The 15,762-nt window shown below is 34.2% G+C and overlaps 1 protein-coding gene and 1 long non-coding RNA gene across 9 annotated transcripts in view; one reads left to right on the forward strand and one right to left on the reverse strand.

Annotated features, from left to right (window-relative positions):
• LOC111510906 (organic cation transporter protein) overlaps nt 1-15,762 on the reverse strand; it is a 205,714-nt gene that overhangs the window by 38,734 nt on the left and 151,218 nt on the right. For 7 of the 8 annotated variants that reach the window (XM_074177157.1, XM_074177156.1, XM_074177162.1 and 4 more), the window contains exon 2: nt 14,946-15,113. The exons of the other annotated variant lie outside the window; for it this stretch is intronic. In XM_074177157.1, coding sequence (XP_074033258.1) covers nt 14,946-15,113 — 168 coding nt within the window. The remainder of the gene's footprint in view (nt 1-14,945; nt 15,114-15,762) is intronic. 8 annotated transcript variants of the gene reach the window in all.
• Nucleotides 2,428-3,064, forward strand: LOC141483026 (uncharacterized). The gene is made up of 2 exons (XR_012465865.1): nt 2,428-2,567; nt 2,687-3,064. It is a non-coding gene; the product is annotated as an uncharacterized lncRNA (long non-coding RNA).

The raw sequence follows: 15,762 nt of genomic DNA on the forward strand, positions 1-15,762 counted from the left end.
AGTTCAATAAAATAATGATAAAAACTTTAAAAACAAGCTTTTACTTAAGTGCCCTTCTCATCTAATTTGATTGCCATCGTCAGAGAATGCCGCATCTCTTGAACAGTTCCTGTAGCAATTTCTCTAACCCTAACCTCATACACGAGCTCATCTTGACTCAAACGGTTCACTAGCATTTTGCGGGACATGATAACAATTCCAATGAGACACAAAAAAAAATATTAAAAAAAATGATCAAAAATTTTTTCCAAATTTATCAAAAAATTTTTCCAAATTTATAAAAAAAAAAAAAAAAACTATGAAACGTTGTTTTAACGCGGCCCCACGTTGGGCGCCAAAATGTCACCTCAAAAACCACAAGAGGGGACTAAATCATCTGTCGGTAACAAATAAGACAGATGGGTATCCGCGGCTAAGCTTAACAGTGGAGACGGGAGTGGGTTAAACAACTTAGCAAATTTCAAATAGATCTTAATGGGCGCCAGGTAAATTTAATCCTCCAGATACCCTAAGTAACTCACAATATCAATAACTTACCAATTAATATTGGAAATAAAAGATAAAGGTCCCCAATATGATTTATTCAGTAATCCTAACTTACATGGATTAACCAACAACGCTTCTAAGACAACAATGCAATATTCACACTACTACGCGATGTTCAAATGTCAATACAAGAGCGCGGTGTATATACCACGAATTCAATCAGCCATAAATTACGGTAGTAACGACGCTCAAAAAAAACTACAATACGTCGAGTAAAACTACCACGAAAATTGAGTAGGTGAAATCGTAAATACTAGTATCGGATGGTAAGACAAACTCGTTTGCGTCGCGTGAGCTCAGGCGTAGGCGCATCGGTGTCAATCAGCAATCGTGAAAGGAAGAATATACCTCAATTTCCGTTTCACAAATATCTATGTCAATCAGGTATCAATAAACAAACTCTTAATCAATAAACGATAAACAAACACTATATCAAACAGGTATCAATAAACAGAAGGGCAAACAATTATTTAAATATCTCAGTATAGCACAAATTTTCAAATAAATCAATTATAACTTGCGTGCTCCTTTTGGGCCACCCGGTATATGGTGTTAGGCTACCCTGTAGTATGGCGGAAGTGGATCACCCTGTAGCACCGGAGATGGATCACCCTGTAGCACCACCAAGATAGATCACCCTGTAGCACCGGAGATGGATCACCCTGTAGCACCACCAAGATAGATCACCCTGTAGCACCGGTGGATCACCCTGTAGTACGGCGGAGATGGATCACCCTGTAGCACCACCAAGATAGATCACCCTGTAGGGCACGACAAGCTGGACCAGTAATGGATCACCAAATAAGATCCAGAAAGAAAATAAAGGAAAACAGGAACCCTTGACGAAGACAAAAAAAAGCAGGAAGAAAAGCAGGAAGAAAAACCCTACGGAAGAAAATTCTCAATCAGAATCAGATAAAAACAAGGTGAGATTCAACCCCCATTCAATAGGACTATTTGACTAATCAATACCCCTGGTATATTTTCATTTAAGCAAAGTAGCAAGATAACAAGAGTATATTTTTGGGTGCCCTGTATAACCATATGATCCGTAAAAATCAAGAAAATTGAATGAGTGTTGAAACCTCTCTTCAATACTAATATTCAGTTGAGATATAACGATGGAACCAGAAATTACTAAAATCATTTAAAACACATTTAATGGTAAAATTCTTACCCTGGCCAAGGGGTTTTCTATACGATTCTTCGTGTGCGGTGCTCTGCACGGAAGTCCTGCTGGGACTTGATGAGTGACTGAGGGCCTTCTGTTTCTTATGAATCTAGAGACGAGAAACGAAGGTTGTAGAATTGAAGAAGTGATATCATAGCTAAGATCACATGAGAGATGCGACAGTGATTCAGACATACCTAATTTCGGAAATCCTTCCACCTGGCACGAGTTCGGTATCCACCACAAATCCTCAAAAGAGCTTAAGTTTCCGACTGCAAATATCCACACCAAAATGACCAATCAGTCTTCCACTATACAATCCTGACTTGTAGAAATAATCCCCGTGAAGGATGGCACAAATACAACCAAATATATCCTACAATCAGTCTGATGATACCCTTTGAACTCCGAACCAAGCTCACCGAAGGCTAACTTCCAAATACTAAGAGAATGCCACATCTGACAGCTAACCAGTTGTTGCCACAGTGCATCCAATCTACACTACAAGCACCAAGGGGGCGCTGTGCACAACATCATAAATCTAACAATTCCTCCACAGCCACTTGATACATCATCAACAAGTCCATGACCCATCAAAACTCCTTCTCAAAGCAATGCAACCCTAAAACAACCCTTGACAACTTGAGTAACCGATCAATCCTCCACCCGTGAACAACTGTAGAACTAGTTCGGTGTAGTTCGTCGGAACGACACTACGAAAGTTCGGCGGATGTCAACCAACAGCTGTCTCTTAACCTTGTATATTAGAATGTTTACAAAAGTATTCACTCCAACCTATTTTCAACTATTTACCATTCCTTATTCATGCGATGGAATAGTAACATACAAGGTAAGTCGCCACATCCTTCCCTTTCAGTACAAATATTAGAGCATTCGTATTATGCAGAATATTTACCGAAAATATCAAACAGTATTCAGAAACCAGAGCTAACTAATATTGTTTTTCAGGCGATATGGCTCTAATATGTAGTAATCCTTCTGGAAGTGATGAATAACAATCTATGCAAGAAATATTCTCGGAAAGGTATAGGGAATAAGGCAGACAACGGCTGAAAAAAATGATAGGTGAAGAAAACTGAGAAACAAACAATAACAACTATTTCAACCTAGCGAGGAATTTCGGATCTCCAACGTCGATTGGCAATAGGAGAATGCGTAAGTACTGGTCAAGCAGTTAGTCAGGGAGCATACATTTATTCTTATACATTTCAGGTATGGTTTTCTATGGAACGGAAGATTCCCATTACTATGATGTTAAATGAATAAAATGAACTTGTAACTGAATTACATTGTTAATATCCTCTGAATAAAGATCTTAAAAGGTAAGGTAGTGTTTTTGAAAGGTCACATAAGAGCAGTCTGTGACGAAAAGTTCGTCATCAATAAATGACAATTCTGTCGATTCCATAGTAAATAAACGAACAATATCTACAATATTTACAAGTAAATTTAGACCGTTACACTACGACGACTTGCTTGTTTACTGCCAACATTTGGAAAACCTCCACAGTGACTTCGCAGAACGATTCCAAGACATTTTAAAATTGGAAATATCGGACTGGGTGTCGGATGCTTTTTCAAATGTCAACACAGCAGGATCACCCCAGTTGGAAGAAGCACTCATAGAACTGTTAACGAACGAGGAAATAAAAATGAAATTCAAAATTGGATACAAAGAATTTCGGCTACAAAAGCCAATCCCGCAATTGTTCCCTGAATTATGGTCCATCGTTCAACGATTTTTGATAGCATCCCCATCATCGTATTTGTGTGAACGTGGATTTAGTGCTGTGGCAATGTTGCTAAAAAGAGAAATCGGTTGCAGATTACCGAACGCGGTGACTTACGGCTGTTTTTGAGTAAATTCGAGCCTGATCAACAAACTTGTTAAAAATCATCAAATTCATCCTTCACATTAGATTAGTTTTAAAATTCAAATTGAAATGTTTGTTTTAATAACATGAATAATATTAAAAAATGATGTTTTACATACCCTCATCAGAAAGTCTTATGTTCACATGACACACATAATTTAATTATTTAAATAATGACTTAAGATGTAGTAAAGAAAAAAAATTGGGGGGGCGCTGAAAAATAATTAATTCTCGAAGTGGGTGGTAGACAAAATATGTTTGAGAACCTCTGGTCTACATGAATACATATAGGTTCTGGATGTACATCAAAACGGAGATCTCCTGGGAAGTTTCGATATTGTTTAAAAATCTGTTTAAAATCTGTTTTTCCGTTAATCAGTTGTCGCCCCCATACGAACGACAACTCTCAGAAGTTGACAAACTTGTGCGAGCTAAGGACTAACAAGGTCTTACCTTTTAACGTATGATTCCTAACACGGTTGCAGAATCATCCCCGCTTCAACCAGATAAATTCTCTCGAGAAAAATATCTGGTCGAGGCGGGAATCGAACCCACGGCCTTCCGATCGTGAGTCGGGCGCACTACCACCGCGGTTCATCATTGTTCTGGTTGATAAAAAGAATTGTAATAATTGAATTAGAAAATGATGGTGATCTGAAGAATGAAACAAAACTGAATGTAGAAACTATTTTGGAGCTTCTGAAATTATGTACCGATAAAACTTTTTTCCAGCTCAAAGAGGATTTTTATCAACAAGAATTTGAAATAACAATGGGCTCATCCTTGTCACCGATTCTGAGAAACATTTTCTTGGAGCATTTCGAGAAAGAATACATCGAAATTGACCAAAATGGTCCAAAGATGTGATGGAGAGGTTATGTTGATGGTGTATTCGTTATCTTGAACCAGAATCAGATAATATCAACGTTTTCTTACATTAGAAAGGGAAGTTCATAATCAATAACAAGTGTTTATTGAAAAAAAACTCATACTAATAGATATCTTCACTAAAATCTAATAGTCAAAAATTTAAGCGTCAAAAAAGTTATATTTGGATAAAGCAAAGACGGTTCGCAATTTAGTTCATAATATGAAAGTGGAATAAACTATCATTTAAACGGTTTTGGAGATGAACGCATATCCGGAGCAGTTTGTGGAGAGAGCTCCCAATGAAGTTGGTAAAATCAATATACATTATATACAGACCTCACAATCACTACAAATCCAACAAAACCACAACTTACGTCATACCTTATGTTTCCATTTTGTCTGACAAATAGAAACGCATCGGTTATAGTTATAATTTCTTATATTATAACTTGTATAAGTGGAACCTCAAGACCTCCAGAAGTGAGAAAAATTTGACATCGTGAATATAAATGTAGGAGAAAACAGATGGCAGGATCGGAGATAGCGGAGCATATTCTGAAATAAACTATAGAATGGGGTGAAACGAAAATTATCACAGACGAAACTCATGAAAAAATTATAAAACTCAAAGAATCCGCATATATTTTTCTAGTAGGTGTATTTCAGATAGATCTAGTTGCCATCACGAAGAATAGAGGTTGAAAACGGAAATATGAACCTCTGAATTCATATGTATTCATGTAGACTATAACATATCACGTCTAAAGCTATTCACAATTTGGAGCGAAAGTTTTAAAGTGAATCTCAGGTTTTGAAAACGGAAAAATATTGTTTTCCGAAACGATACAATAATTAACTGACTAACTGGACTCTTCAGCAGTGTCGAGTGGAAAGTATAGTTTATATTAAATTGATTTTTCTTCATAAAAAAGACAACTCAGACAGCCCAGTGAGGAAAATTCAATACCAAGTATGATTACATTTCTTAATTAATCCAGAAAAGACAAAAGTAGATGAAAGTGAAAACGCTGTTGGAATATTTTGCGAATGCACTTCTTTTATCGACATAATATTTCACTTGACTTTTTCAAGGTGGTCTTCCAGAAGTTTCAGATGAAAAAACGTGTGCGTCTCGGAACGCCCAACAGAAGTGATAACTGAAACTGATCTAAGTTGGACTTTTCGAAATTGAAATTGTTCAACTTGAGAAAAGCTGAGGTCATTATAGTCGAAGTAAACGATATTGTGCACAGTTAAAGTTGGCGGTACTCTAAAAGGCAAAAAAAACAATACATAAAAATAACCCGGCTGCGAAATAGTCCATGTGCGGGCTGTAGAATTGGCGATTCGTATTGGATAATTTTTACTAACCGAATTTAATGATTGGCTGAAGAGATAAAATTAAATTTGAAGTCATGTTACGATGACAAATAGAAATCGGGGAATGCGGGGATGGTTATCGCCGTCGTGTTCAGTTCAGGAACTGATCGCGATTTAAGTGTTGAGATTCGATATTGATGCAGTTATAATTAATTGAAATTTTTGTTATCTGTTTAAAATGTGGCGTCCTTGGACAAGTACTAATAGTAATAACGAGTGTAATGAAAACGCAGACTTTTTCCAGTGTAGTGATTCCAATAGCGATGGTGAACAATGCAAAAAAGAGGTTCCAGTGAATAAGATTCGAATGCATTTGAATATTGAAATACAGAGAGTATGTTTCAATCTGTTTTAAAAATATGTTTCAATGTATATAACAATCTACATCCCAAGTTTGGTTTCGAGGGAAACAAACTATTACAAGCAACATCAGATTTGACCAAAATTCCTTTTTCAACTGTACGTAAAATAGTAAAAAAATAAACCTTATGAACGCAAGACACGATGTGAATAAGAATTACCAAAACCTTAAGATATTCATATGATGAAATCATTTAAAAACCAATATACGACTGTTACAAAAGCAATGATATTCCTACAACCAAAGAATCATAAGGAAGAAATTGAATACTTCCGGCCATAACGTGAGCTGCTATGACAAAACTTGTCAGAATTGGATGAAGAAATTGGGATTCAGATTTAAAATAATGAACATACGTCAAACAGTTATGGAAAGCAAAAGAATAGTGGAATTGCGTAACAAATACTTAGAACAAATAACTGAATATAAACAAGAACAACGGCAGATTTTTTATTTTGACGAAACTTGGTATGACACTCACGACACAGTTACGAAAGGGTGGACATATAGTTAAGAAAAGGTGGACTGATGGTTCGAAAATGTGTACGCCTAACATGCCTGCAAACAAAGGATCGCGAATAATCATTGTGCATTGCGGGGAAAGTAAAGCATGGGTTTCGAATTCTTTGAAATTATGTGAAAAAAAACTTGAGGACTGCAATGTTGATTATCATCAGAACATGGAAGCTAATATTTTCGGGGAATGGTTTGAAAACACATTGACCCCAACTTTGGATGCGAATAGTGTAATAGCTTTCAACAACGCTTCCCATCATTCGCGACAGCTCATCAACGTACCGAATAAAAATTCGAGGAAAAATGAAATACAAAGTTTTTTAATGGATAACAATTTGTATTCTGAAGATTACTATACCAAAAACCAACTACTTGAATTTACCAGGTTAGGTTTGGTTAGGTCCAAAGTGAGTGTATCTATTCGACCCTTCACTGCAACCCACGAAGGTTCATTGTGGTTCACACCTTTTCACACTTGACCAAATGAACCCAGCTTCTTAACGAAGCCGAAGAGTTTGTATGGTGAGTGGTCTTTCAGGTCAGATGGTAAGAGTACGGCTCTGCCGAACTCTGAAAACCTGATTCGGTTCCCAACGGGGCAGGTACAAAGTATGTGCTCTGCTGTTTCATCATTTTCCAAACTGTCCGATAATATTTTTATTGACTTGTGTCAATGCGAATAGTGTAATAGTTCTCAACAACGCTTCCTATCATTCGCGAGAGCTCACAAAAGTACCGAAAAAAAATTCGAAGAAAGATGAAATACAAAGTTTTTTAATGGATAACAATGTGTATTTTTAGGATTACTATACCAAAAACCAACTACTTGAAGTTTTACAGGCAAGAACATTTGAAAAAGTGTGTGCCCTTGAAAGTATTGCTGGAAAGTATGGACACACCATACTGAGACTGCCCCCCTATTTTGGTGTTTTCAATCTCATCGAGTTGATTCAGGGAACATTGAAACAAAGCATCAGGTGTAAAACAATTTTTCCAAAATTCCATAAGAAGGTAATAGATAGAGCTAATTGAAGAAGAAGTATCTAATATTACCAAAGAAGACTGGCAGAAAAGGATTGAAAAAGTAATTTCAGTTGAAAACGACTATATGGAGAATGGATACTTCCATAATAATGGTGGAAATGAATTCATTTCTGATTTTAATGACGACAGTGATAGTGAAACAGAGAATATAGAAGAGGAATTATCAGAAGCTTTCGAAGAAAGTTAGTGAAGTGTTTTTGAAGAGATCTATAGGGTTTATATAGGGTCTTTCACGACGAGCGTTCGTTAGAGAATATATGGAGAACGATTCAAAATGAGAACTTGAAATTTTGTGATGGTGGGTTTTACAAAATGGCCTTCTCAACTAAAATATTTTCAACTTCCGGTCTCTTTCCGTTATACCGGAAGTTGAGGGCAACTTCCTTATTTCAAACGGAACACTCTGTATTTTATTACATTTTTCAATTTCTCAGCACATTTTAGGCTAACTTTGTATGATAATGCCTTTACCTAAATTTGTTAGTTTTCGAGATATTAATTTTTTCTGAAAAATTTGACAGTTACAGCACCACTCCGAAAAAATCATAACTCATAGACAGTAACAGTTCAAAATGTGAAATTCAACAGAATCACACCTCAAGCATCAAGTCAACAGGTGAAATTTCCACCTAAAACATAACATCAAGAAAACTGATGAAACACTATTTTTTCAAATAGAAACCATATACTATTCTATTATTTTCAGATAGGTACTACGAAAAAAAATATATCGAATTCATGAAGAATATCCTATACCTGAAATACACCGCTGGCAAGATGTATCCGATTTTGGGAAATATTTGAAATGTAAAACATTCGAAACAATACCAAACCAAGAAAGCTTTGAAAACAAATTAAGTTACAATAAATATGTCAAAATTTGATGCGATATAATTGACGTGTATATTTCGTAGTTTTCTATTTGTGTGCAAAATGTCTTGTTTGGGGTATTCTAATGAAGATTTCCTGAATTTAATAATCATTTATGGTGAATGCAATAAGATAATGGACAGAACTTGCCCTGTTTTTGCAGAAAGATTTCCAAATCTACACAGACCCAATAAAAATATTCTAAGAAGACTTCTAAAAAACTGCCGTGATTTCGGATCTTTTTCGTCTGTCATCAACAAAAAAAAAACACTCGTAGGACATCGAAATTGTAGTTTTGACCCTACTTCACAGCCTATCCAGAAAATTCGTTGAAAGATACAAAAAAAAAGTCACTTGAAATTTCATGTTCGTCAATAAACCGGATTTTAATCAAACATAAGTATAGCGTCCCTTTAAATATCGCCAGGTTCAAAATCTGAAACCTCACGACTTACCTGCACGAGTGGAATTCTGCGAATGGTTTCTTATCAAGATACAGGAGGACCCTGAGTTCATGAAGAACATGATATAGACAGATGAAGCCAAAGTTGCCAAGAATGGTATGTGCAACCGCCATAATAGTCATTTTTGGGCAGCTGAAAATCCAAAGCTCGTTCGCCAGCGCAACTTCCAGGATTCATGGAGTTTTAATGTTTTTTGCGCTACAAAGGAAGACCGAATTTTATGTTTATATATTTATGAAGAGAATTTGAATAGCGATAGATATTCGCATATAATTGGTGAATCCATGAGGCATGTTTCTGAACAATACCGTTTCAAGTTATGGTATCAGATGAATGGAGCCTCTGCACATAGTACTGATACCGTTGCTGGGTTGTTGAATGGGAAGTTCGAAGATCAGTGGCCATTTAAATTTCCTCCTCGCTCTCCAGACCTGACGCCACTGGAATTATTCAACTGGGGATATATCAAAGAAAATGTTTATGCGAATAAAGAAAATGTTTATGCGAATCCTGTGGGTGATAAAAAAAACATGAAACGAAGGGTTCTGAGAGCTTTCAATAATTTGATTCCTGACTCCATACAGAAAGCTACAAATAGTGGTATGCAAAAAAGAATATATTCTTGTTTAGAACAGAACGGCAATGTCTTTGAACATATGTTAAAATGAACCACAATATTATTTGAATTTGAACAAATTAAGTTATATTCTAAAATTAAAGTAAAATCTAACCTTAAAAAATATAAACAAAATAAAATTACTGTATTCGATATCAATAAACAAAGATATAATGCATGTCTCTGATAGTATTTTATTTCAATTCATCCATTTTCATGTTGAGTTACCTTTTACCAACGACAGAGTTAATAGTACTTCATTTGTTTTCAAAGCTTTCTTGGTTTGGTATTGCTTCGAATGATTTACATTTCAAATATTTCCTAAAATTGGATATATCTTGCCAGGGGTGTATTTTAGGTATAGGACATTCTTTATGAGTATGATATCTTTATTTTCGTAGTATCCAAAAATAATAGAATAGTGTATGGTTTCCATTTGAAAAAATCGTGTTTCATCGGTTTTCTCGATGTTATGTTTCAGGTGGAACTTTCGACCACCCTGTAAATTATTTTCGAAAATTCGATTTACATGTTTATGACTTGATGATTAAGGTGTGATTCTGTGAAATTTCACATTTTCAATTGTTCCTGTCTATGAGGCATGATTTTTTTCAGAATGGTGCTGTAACTGTTGAATTTTTCAGAAAAAAATTGATATCTCGAAAACTAACAAATTTGGGTATTTGGGTATATTTTAGCCCCACGAAGTGGGGCTAAAATGTGCTGAGAAATTCAAAACTGTAATAAAATACAGGGTATTCCATTTGAAATAAGGAAGTTGTCCACAACTTCCGCTATAACAGAAAGAGAACGGGAGTCGAAAATATGTTAGTTGAGAAGGCCATTTTGTAGAACCCACGACCACAAAATTTCAAGTTCTTATTTTCGATCGTTCTCCATATATTTCTAACGAACGCTCGTCGTGACACACCCTGTATATGTGAGTAAGTAGTATTCAGAAGTATTTTCAATTATCACCCTGTTATTTGAATCCCTACTTTTTCACTCACCTATATGAACGAAATATCTATTATATATATTATTATATATTTTAATTATATATATATATATATAATATATATATATATATATATATATATATATATATATATATATATATATATATATACAGTGTCACCGATAAAGTCGCATATTTATCGTTTTATGTGAAATTTGATTTTGGCAGTAGATTTTGCTTAAGAAATGATGTCAAATGGCGTCTACAAAATAGGTCACGTGATTTCCTTAACCTGTCAAAATTGACATTTAAAAACAGAAACATCGAAAAATGACATTATTCTTCAAAATATCCAAAAATATCAAAGGATAAAAACATTTTCTTTTCTAATTTTATACCCACACACCAAGTTTCAAACCCATAATGAGTATTTTATATTTTCACTATTTTTCCGCATTCCTGCTTTTTCTACTTATCAAAATTTAAGCACACCTGTACTAAATCATTTATTTTAACTAAACTCGTCACCAAATTTCTTTTTTTTAAATATAATAATATTTTAAGAGCCTCTTTGATGTTAAAAACAAATTTTGAAAAATAAAAGTTGTCAAACGTGATGCAAAGTTCATCTAGTTTCAACGGGGCTTTCCGAACTATACAGTACTTGAGTTTTTTAATGAGCAAATGGCCTCACAATATGAATTAGAACAAAACGGAACATTAAGAAACAATATCTCAGAGTGTTCATTGTTTTTTTTTACAAAAAATACAGTGGAATTTAATCTTAATTGAAAGGAACTGAAAATAAACATGTACCTATACCTAATAGCAAAAAAACACGAAAAAAAGACTCACGACATCAAATACACTACATTTCTGTATGCCTTCCATCGCGTTCTATGCAGATAATTGTCCTTCTTGATACATCTTTTATTGAGGTGCTGATACCAACAGGGTTTATGTTTAAAATAGAGTTTCTAATAACAGTTTCTAGGTGATTCACGTCTTTGTTTATAAACGATTTGTTTTAAGTAACCCCACAAGAAAAAATCTAGTGGGGTTAAATCTGGCGACCTAGGCGGCCATATTTGCTCCATATTTCGCCCAATAACTTTGCCCCTAAACATTTCTAATAGTTTCTCTTTGACTTGTCTTGAACTATGAATAAGAGCCCCGTCACATTGATACCACAGACTGTGTCTTATTTCAACCGGCATATTGTCCACTATATCACTGATCTCAGTATTTAGAAATTGCAAATAATCCTGAGAAGTTAAATTGTGTCTAAAAAAGAATGGTCCCATTACCTGATTATTTAAAACACCGCACCACACATTTGTTTTAAATGAATATTGGTCCCGACATTCTATCACAAAATGAGGATTTTCCTGAGCCCACCACCTACAATTCTGGGAACTGACTACGCCGTTCGATGTGAAGGTAGCTTCGTCGGTCCATAGGATTTTGTAAGGAAATTTTCTGTTTAATTCTACTTCTCCTTGGTACCAGAAATATAGTCGAACATCGAAATCTCTTTCCTTTAAGGTATTTATAAATTTGGGTTTGTAGGGTTTGAATTTATTTTTATGTAAAATTGCTCTTACGCTTTCTCTTTTAACGCCAGTTCTATCTACAATATTGGTAATACTTGATTTTCCCTGTTCGATAACATGCAGGCAGACAGCCAACTGAACCTCATCATTATTGCGTGATGGATTATGACGTTTTTTAAAAGTATTTTCAACTGAACCAGTCAGTTTAAATTTTTTTAAAATCCTACGTACAGTGGATTGCTGTACATGTCTACCAGGAAGTCTTGCGTTAAAAATATCAGCCACTTGTCGATGCAATGTGTTTTCACCACAAATTAGCACAATTTCAATTTTTTCTTGTAAAGATAACATATTATTTTAATTTTCATACATTACATTGAACTAACGGGCATTAATTTATTCAGTGACAGTGACGTTTTCTAAAACACATTATATAGTTTCATATTTTTTCACAGCCTACCCAGTTTTTTTAAATTAGTGTTGTTAGCGGAGTAGGTAAATGTAAATACTATGAGTTTTTTTTCTTTTATTGAATGGGCTTCAAGAATGAAGAAATGATGTTTCCTAATGTTCCGTTTTGTTCTAATTCATATTGTGAGGCCATTTGCTCATTAAAAAACTCAAGTACTGTATAGTTTTGAAAGCCCCGTTGAAACTAGATCATCAAAGAGGCTCTTAAAATATTATTATATTACAAAAAAAGAAATTCGGTGACGAGTTTAGTTAAAATAAATGATTTAGTACAGGTGTGCTTAAATTTTGATAAGTAGAAAAAGCAGGAATGCGGAAAAATAGTGAAAATATAAAATACTTATTATGGGTTTGAAACTTGGTGTGTGGGTATAAAATTACAAAAGAAAATGTTTTTATCCTTTGATATTTTTGGATATTTTGAAGAATAATTTCATTTTTCGATGTTTCTTTTTTTAAATGTCAATTTTGACAGGTTAAGGAAATCACGTGACCTATTTTGTAGACGCCATTTGACATCATTTCTTAAGCAAAATCTACTGCCAAAATCAAATTTCACATAAAACGATAAATAAAAAAGTTTCCCATTTGATGCGGACTTTATCGGTGACACTGTATATATATATAATCAGAAATGATTATTGAATAACGAAATTAGTTAGCTCCCTAACTATATTATCAAAGGGGAGCTGTTGGAAGATAGATAGATATATCGTTTACTTGAACTATACCCAAATTTTATGTATATTAATGTGATAATGTGAGAAAGGTTATTCATTGATAAAATCTTTCATTGGTTATTTTGTGTATGTACATATAGCTACCATGAGCCAATTGTTACTTTTGTAGGATTATATAATGATACTAATAATGTACATACACAAAATTAGTATCATAATTTTCAAGCCACATTTCACATAATAAGAATATCACGTGCTTGTTGGTTAGATTTTTATAATACTGTCAACAATATATGTCTATCGCACAACGCACACTGAAAACTGAGCGTCTATCCAACGAGAGAGCAGGAGCCTGCCTTTCGCTGACGTATGCCTGAAAGAAAGAGAAGTCAGACAGGCTGGCGATGTAACGCGTTAGTTTACATAATGTAACTTCAAAAAACTCCTTCAACTCCCAGAGATTAAAAGCTCTCCTGATAAAGTGAAATTTATATCAATTGCCCTTCATATATTACGTCATGTAGCGTTCCTATGTGTGATATCTGAGTTTGTTGTTGCACAAAATGTATAAAAGAAAGTGATTTTTAGAAAACTCAATGTGTAAAATACTAGTTTTTTTTCGGATGGTTTTTTTGTTCCTGTTCATATAATTATTTGTGCATGAATCGTCTTCTGAAGTTTTCGAAAGCCGATGAAGAGTGGAAAACAACGTGTTTTCACCTGGAACTTCAAAATACTCCTGGGGACTGATAGTTATATACTCGCACAAGAGTAAACGTTTATATCAACAGTCTCTGATCTATTGAGAAATAGTCATTCGATGTTCATATATTCTTACCTAGTTTTTTCGGATGCCCTTTTTTTAATAAATTGATGGATGTAGCCGTTACTACGTGGTAGGAAATCATAATGAAGAAAAGAGAATTGAAACTTTCTATTATGTTTTTTACCACTTTTTTACCACTAAAAGTGGTAAAAAACATAGAAAATTTCAATTTTCTTTTCTTCATTAATTTATTTTTTAGTTTATATTTGAACTAAACTTCGCAGAACTTTTGCAAACTGTGCATGAATTATATATATTTGTAAATAATTTTTTACGTGTTCAGTTACTTCCTTCATCTCTTCGAAATTATTCAACTTTCTACATGATAATGGAGGAATTGAAAGCCAAACATTTTTTTTCAGAAAATATTCTTTTCTAATTGACTACTTAAAACATACGCAGTGAAACTGCGTAAGCCTAAGTATCTGAGTATCTGTTCAATTTCCATTACAAATGTTAGAGTATACAAACTGAGAAATGAAATGACTTCTATATAACACAATGATCTTAGAAGAAAGTAGCTGTTACAGATAACTTTTCCTCCCGATTTGAACGCAAAAAAAATGACGGTGTATGATTATAATTGTTCCATGCATCTATCAACTTTTTCAATATTATTTTTGTCTCACTCGCCCCTAACTGGCCTGGTTACTCATTATGTGAGCAGAACTCTGAACATTGAGCTGTTACTATTGTTTTATGTGAATTAATTTTATCTACTCACCTATACTCCGGAACTCCAGCCGTGAAAACATAACTCAAACTACTTGATGCACCAAACAATACTGGCAGACATATTAGAATATATGTGAAGATTTGAAAGGTTCCTAGTTCCCCCAATTCTTCTAGAACATCATCAAAATTTACGCTACGGCGACGCATTGTCTCCGAACTGAAAGAAATGGAAACGTAGAAATCAATACATTTACCAGGTATAGCCGTTAATTTTCATCTGAATTTCAAAATTAAGAGAAGCAAATGAATCAAATTGTTCCTGATGAATCAAGTTGTAGAGATCACAATTAGGCCAATGCCATTAACTGTCGATCAGAAAAAAACTAATAACACCATAAAAATAGTAATGACGAAAACAAAATAGTGTGCTCATTACGGGAAAAATTAAAGTTGATCCAAAATGCGGGGTATGAAATAGGTTTTATATTGAGGGCAAAAAATGGTTTTCTATTATTTCCTCCGAAATTGAACTTGATATTGGAAAAAGTTGTATACAAAAGTTGTGAAAAGTAGAGATGTCTACAACTTTTTGGAAAAACATTTCATCACATAATCAAATGATTTTTTGGAGGGGTTTTATATCACTATAATTTTCATATTTAGCACCAGATTACTTTCAGGGGTACATAATATTAAATAAAAATATTCATTATTATAAGACATGGCAAAACTAACATTCATGTTCCTAGCACTTCCTATCATAGAACAATGAATTCACTATTTTTCAACGGTTTCTTGAAGTTCAATAACGTCCTTCCTCAATATGATGTTATTTAGTTTCATGTTCGTAAGTATCTACAGATTGT

The sequence above is a fragment of the Leptinotarsa decemlineata genome, unplaced genomic scaffold, assembly GCF_025532065.1.
Source record: "Leptinotarsa decemlineata unplaced genomic scaffold, Ldec_3_MD MMD2_tig00002159_RagTag_RagTag, whole genome shotgun sequence".
Taxonomy (NCBI): Eukaryota; Metazoa; Arthropoda; class Insecta; order Coleoptera; family Chrysomelidae; genus Leptinotarsa; species Leptinotarsa decemlineata.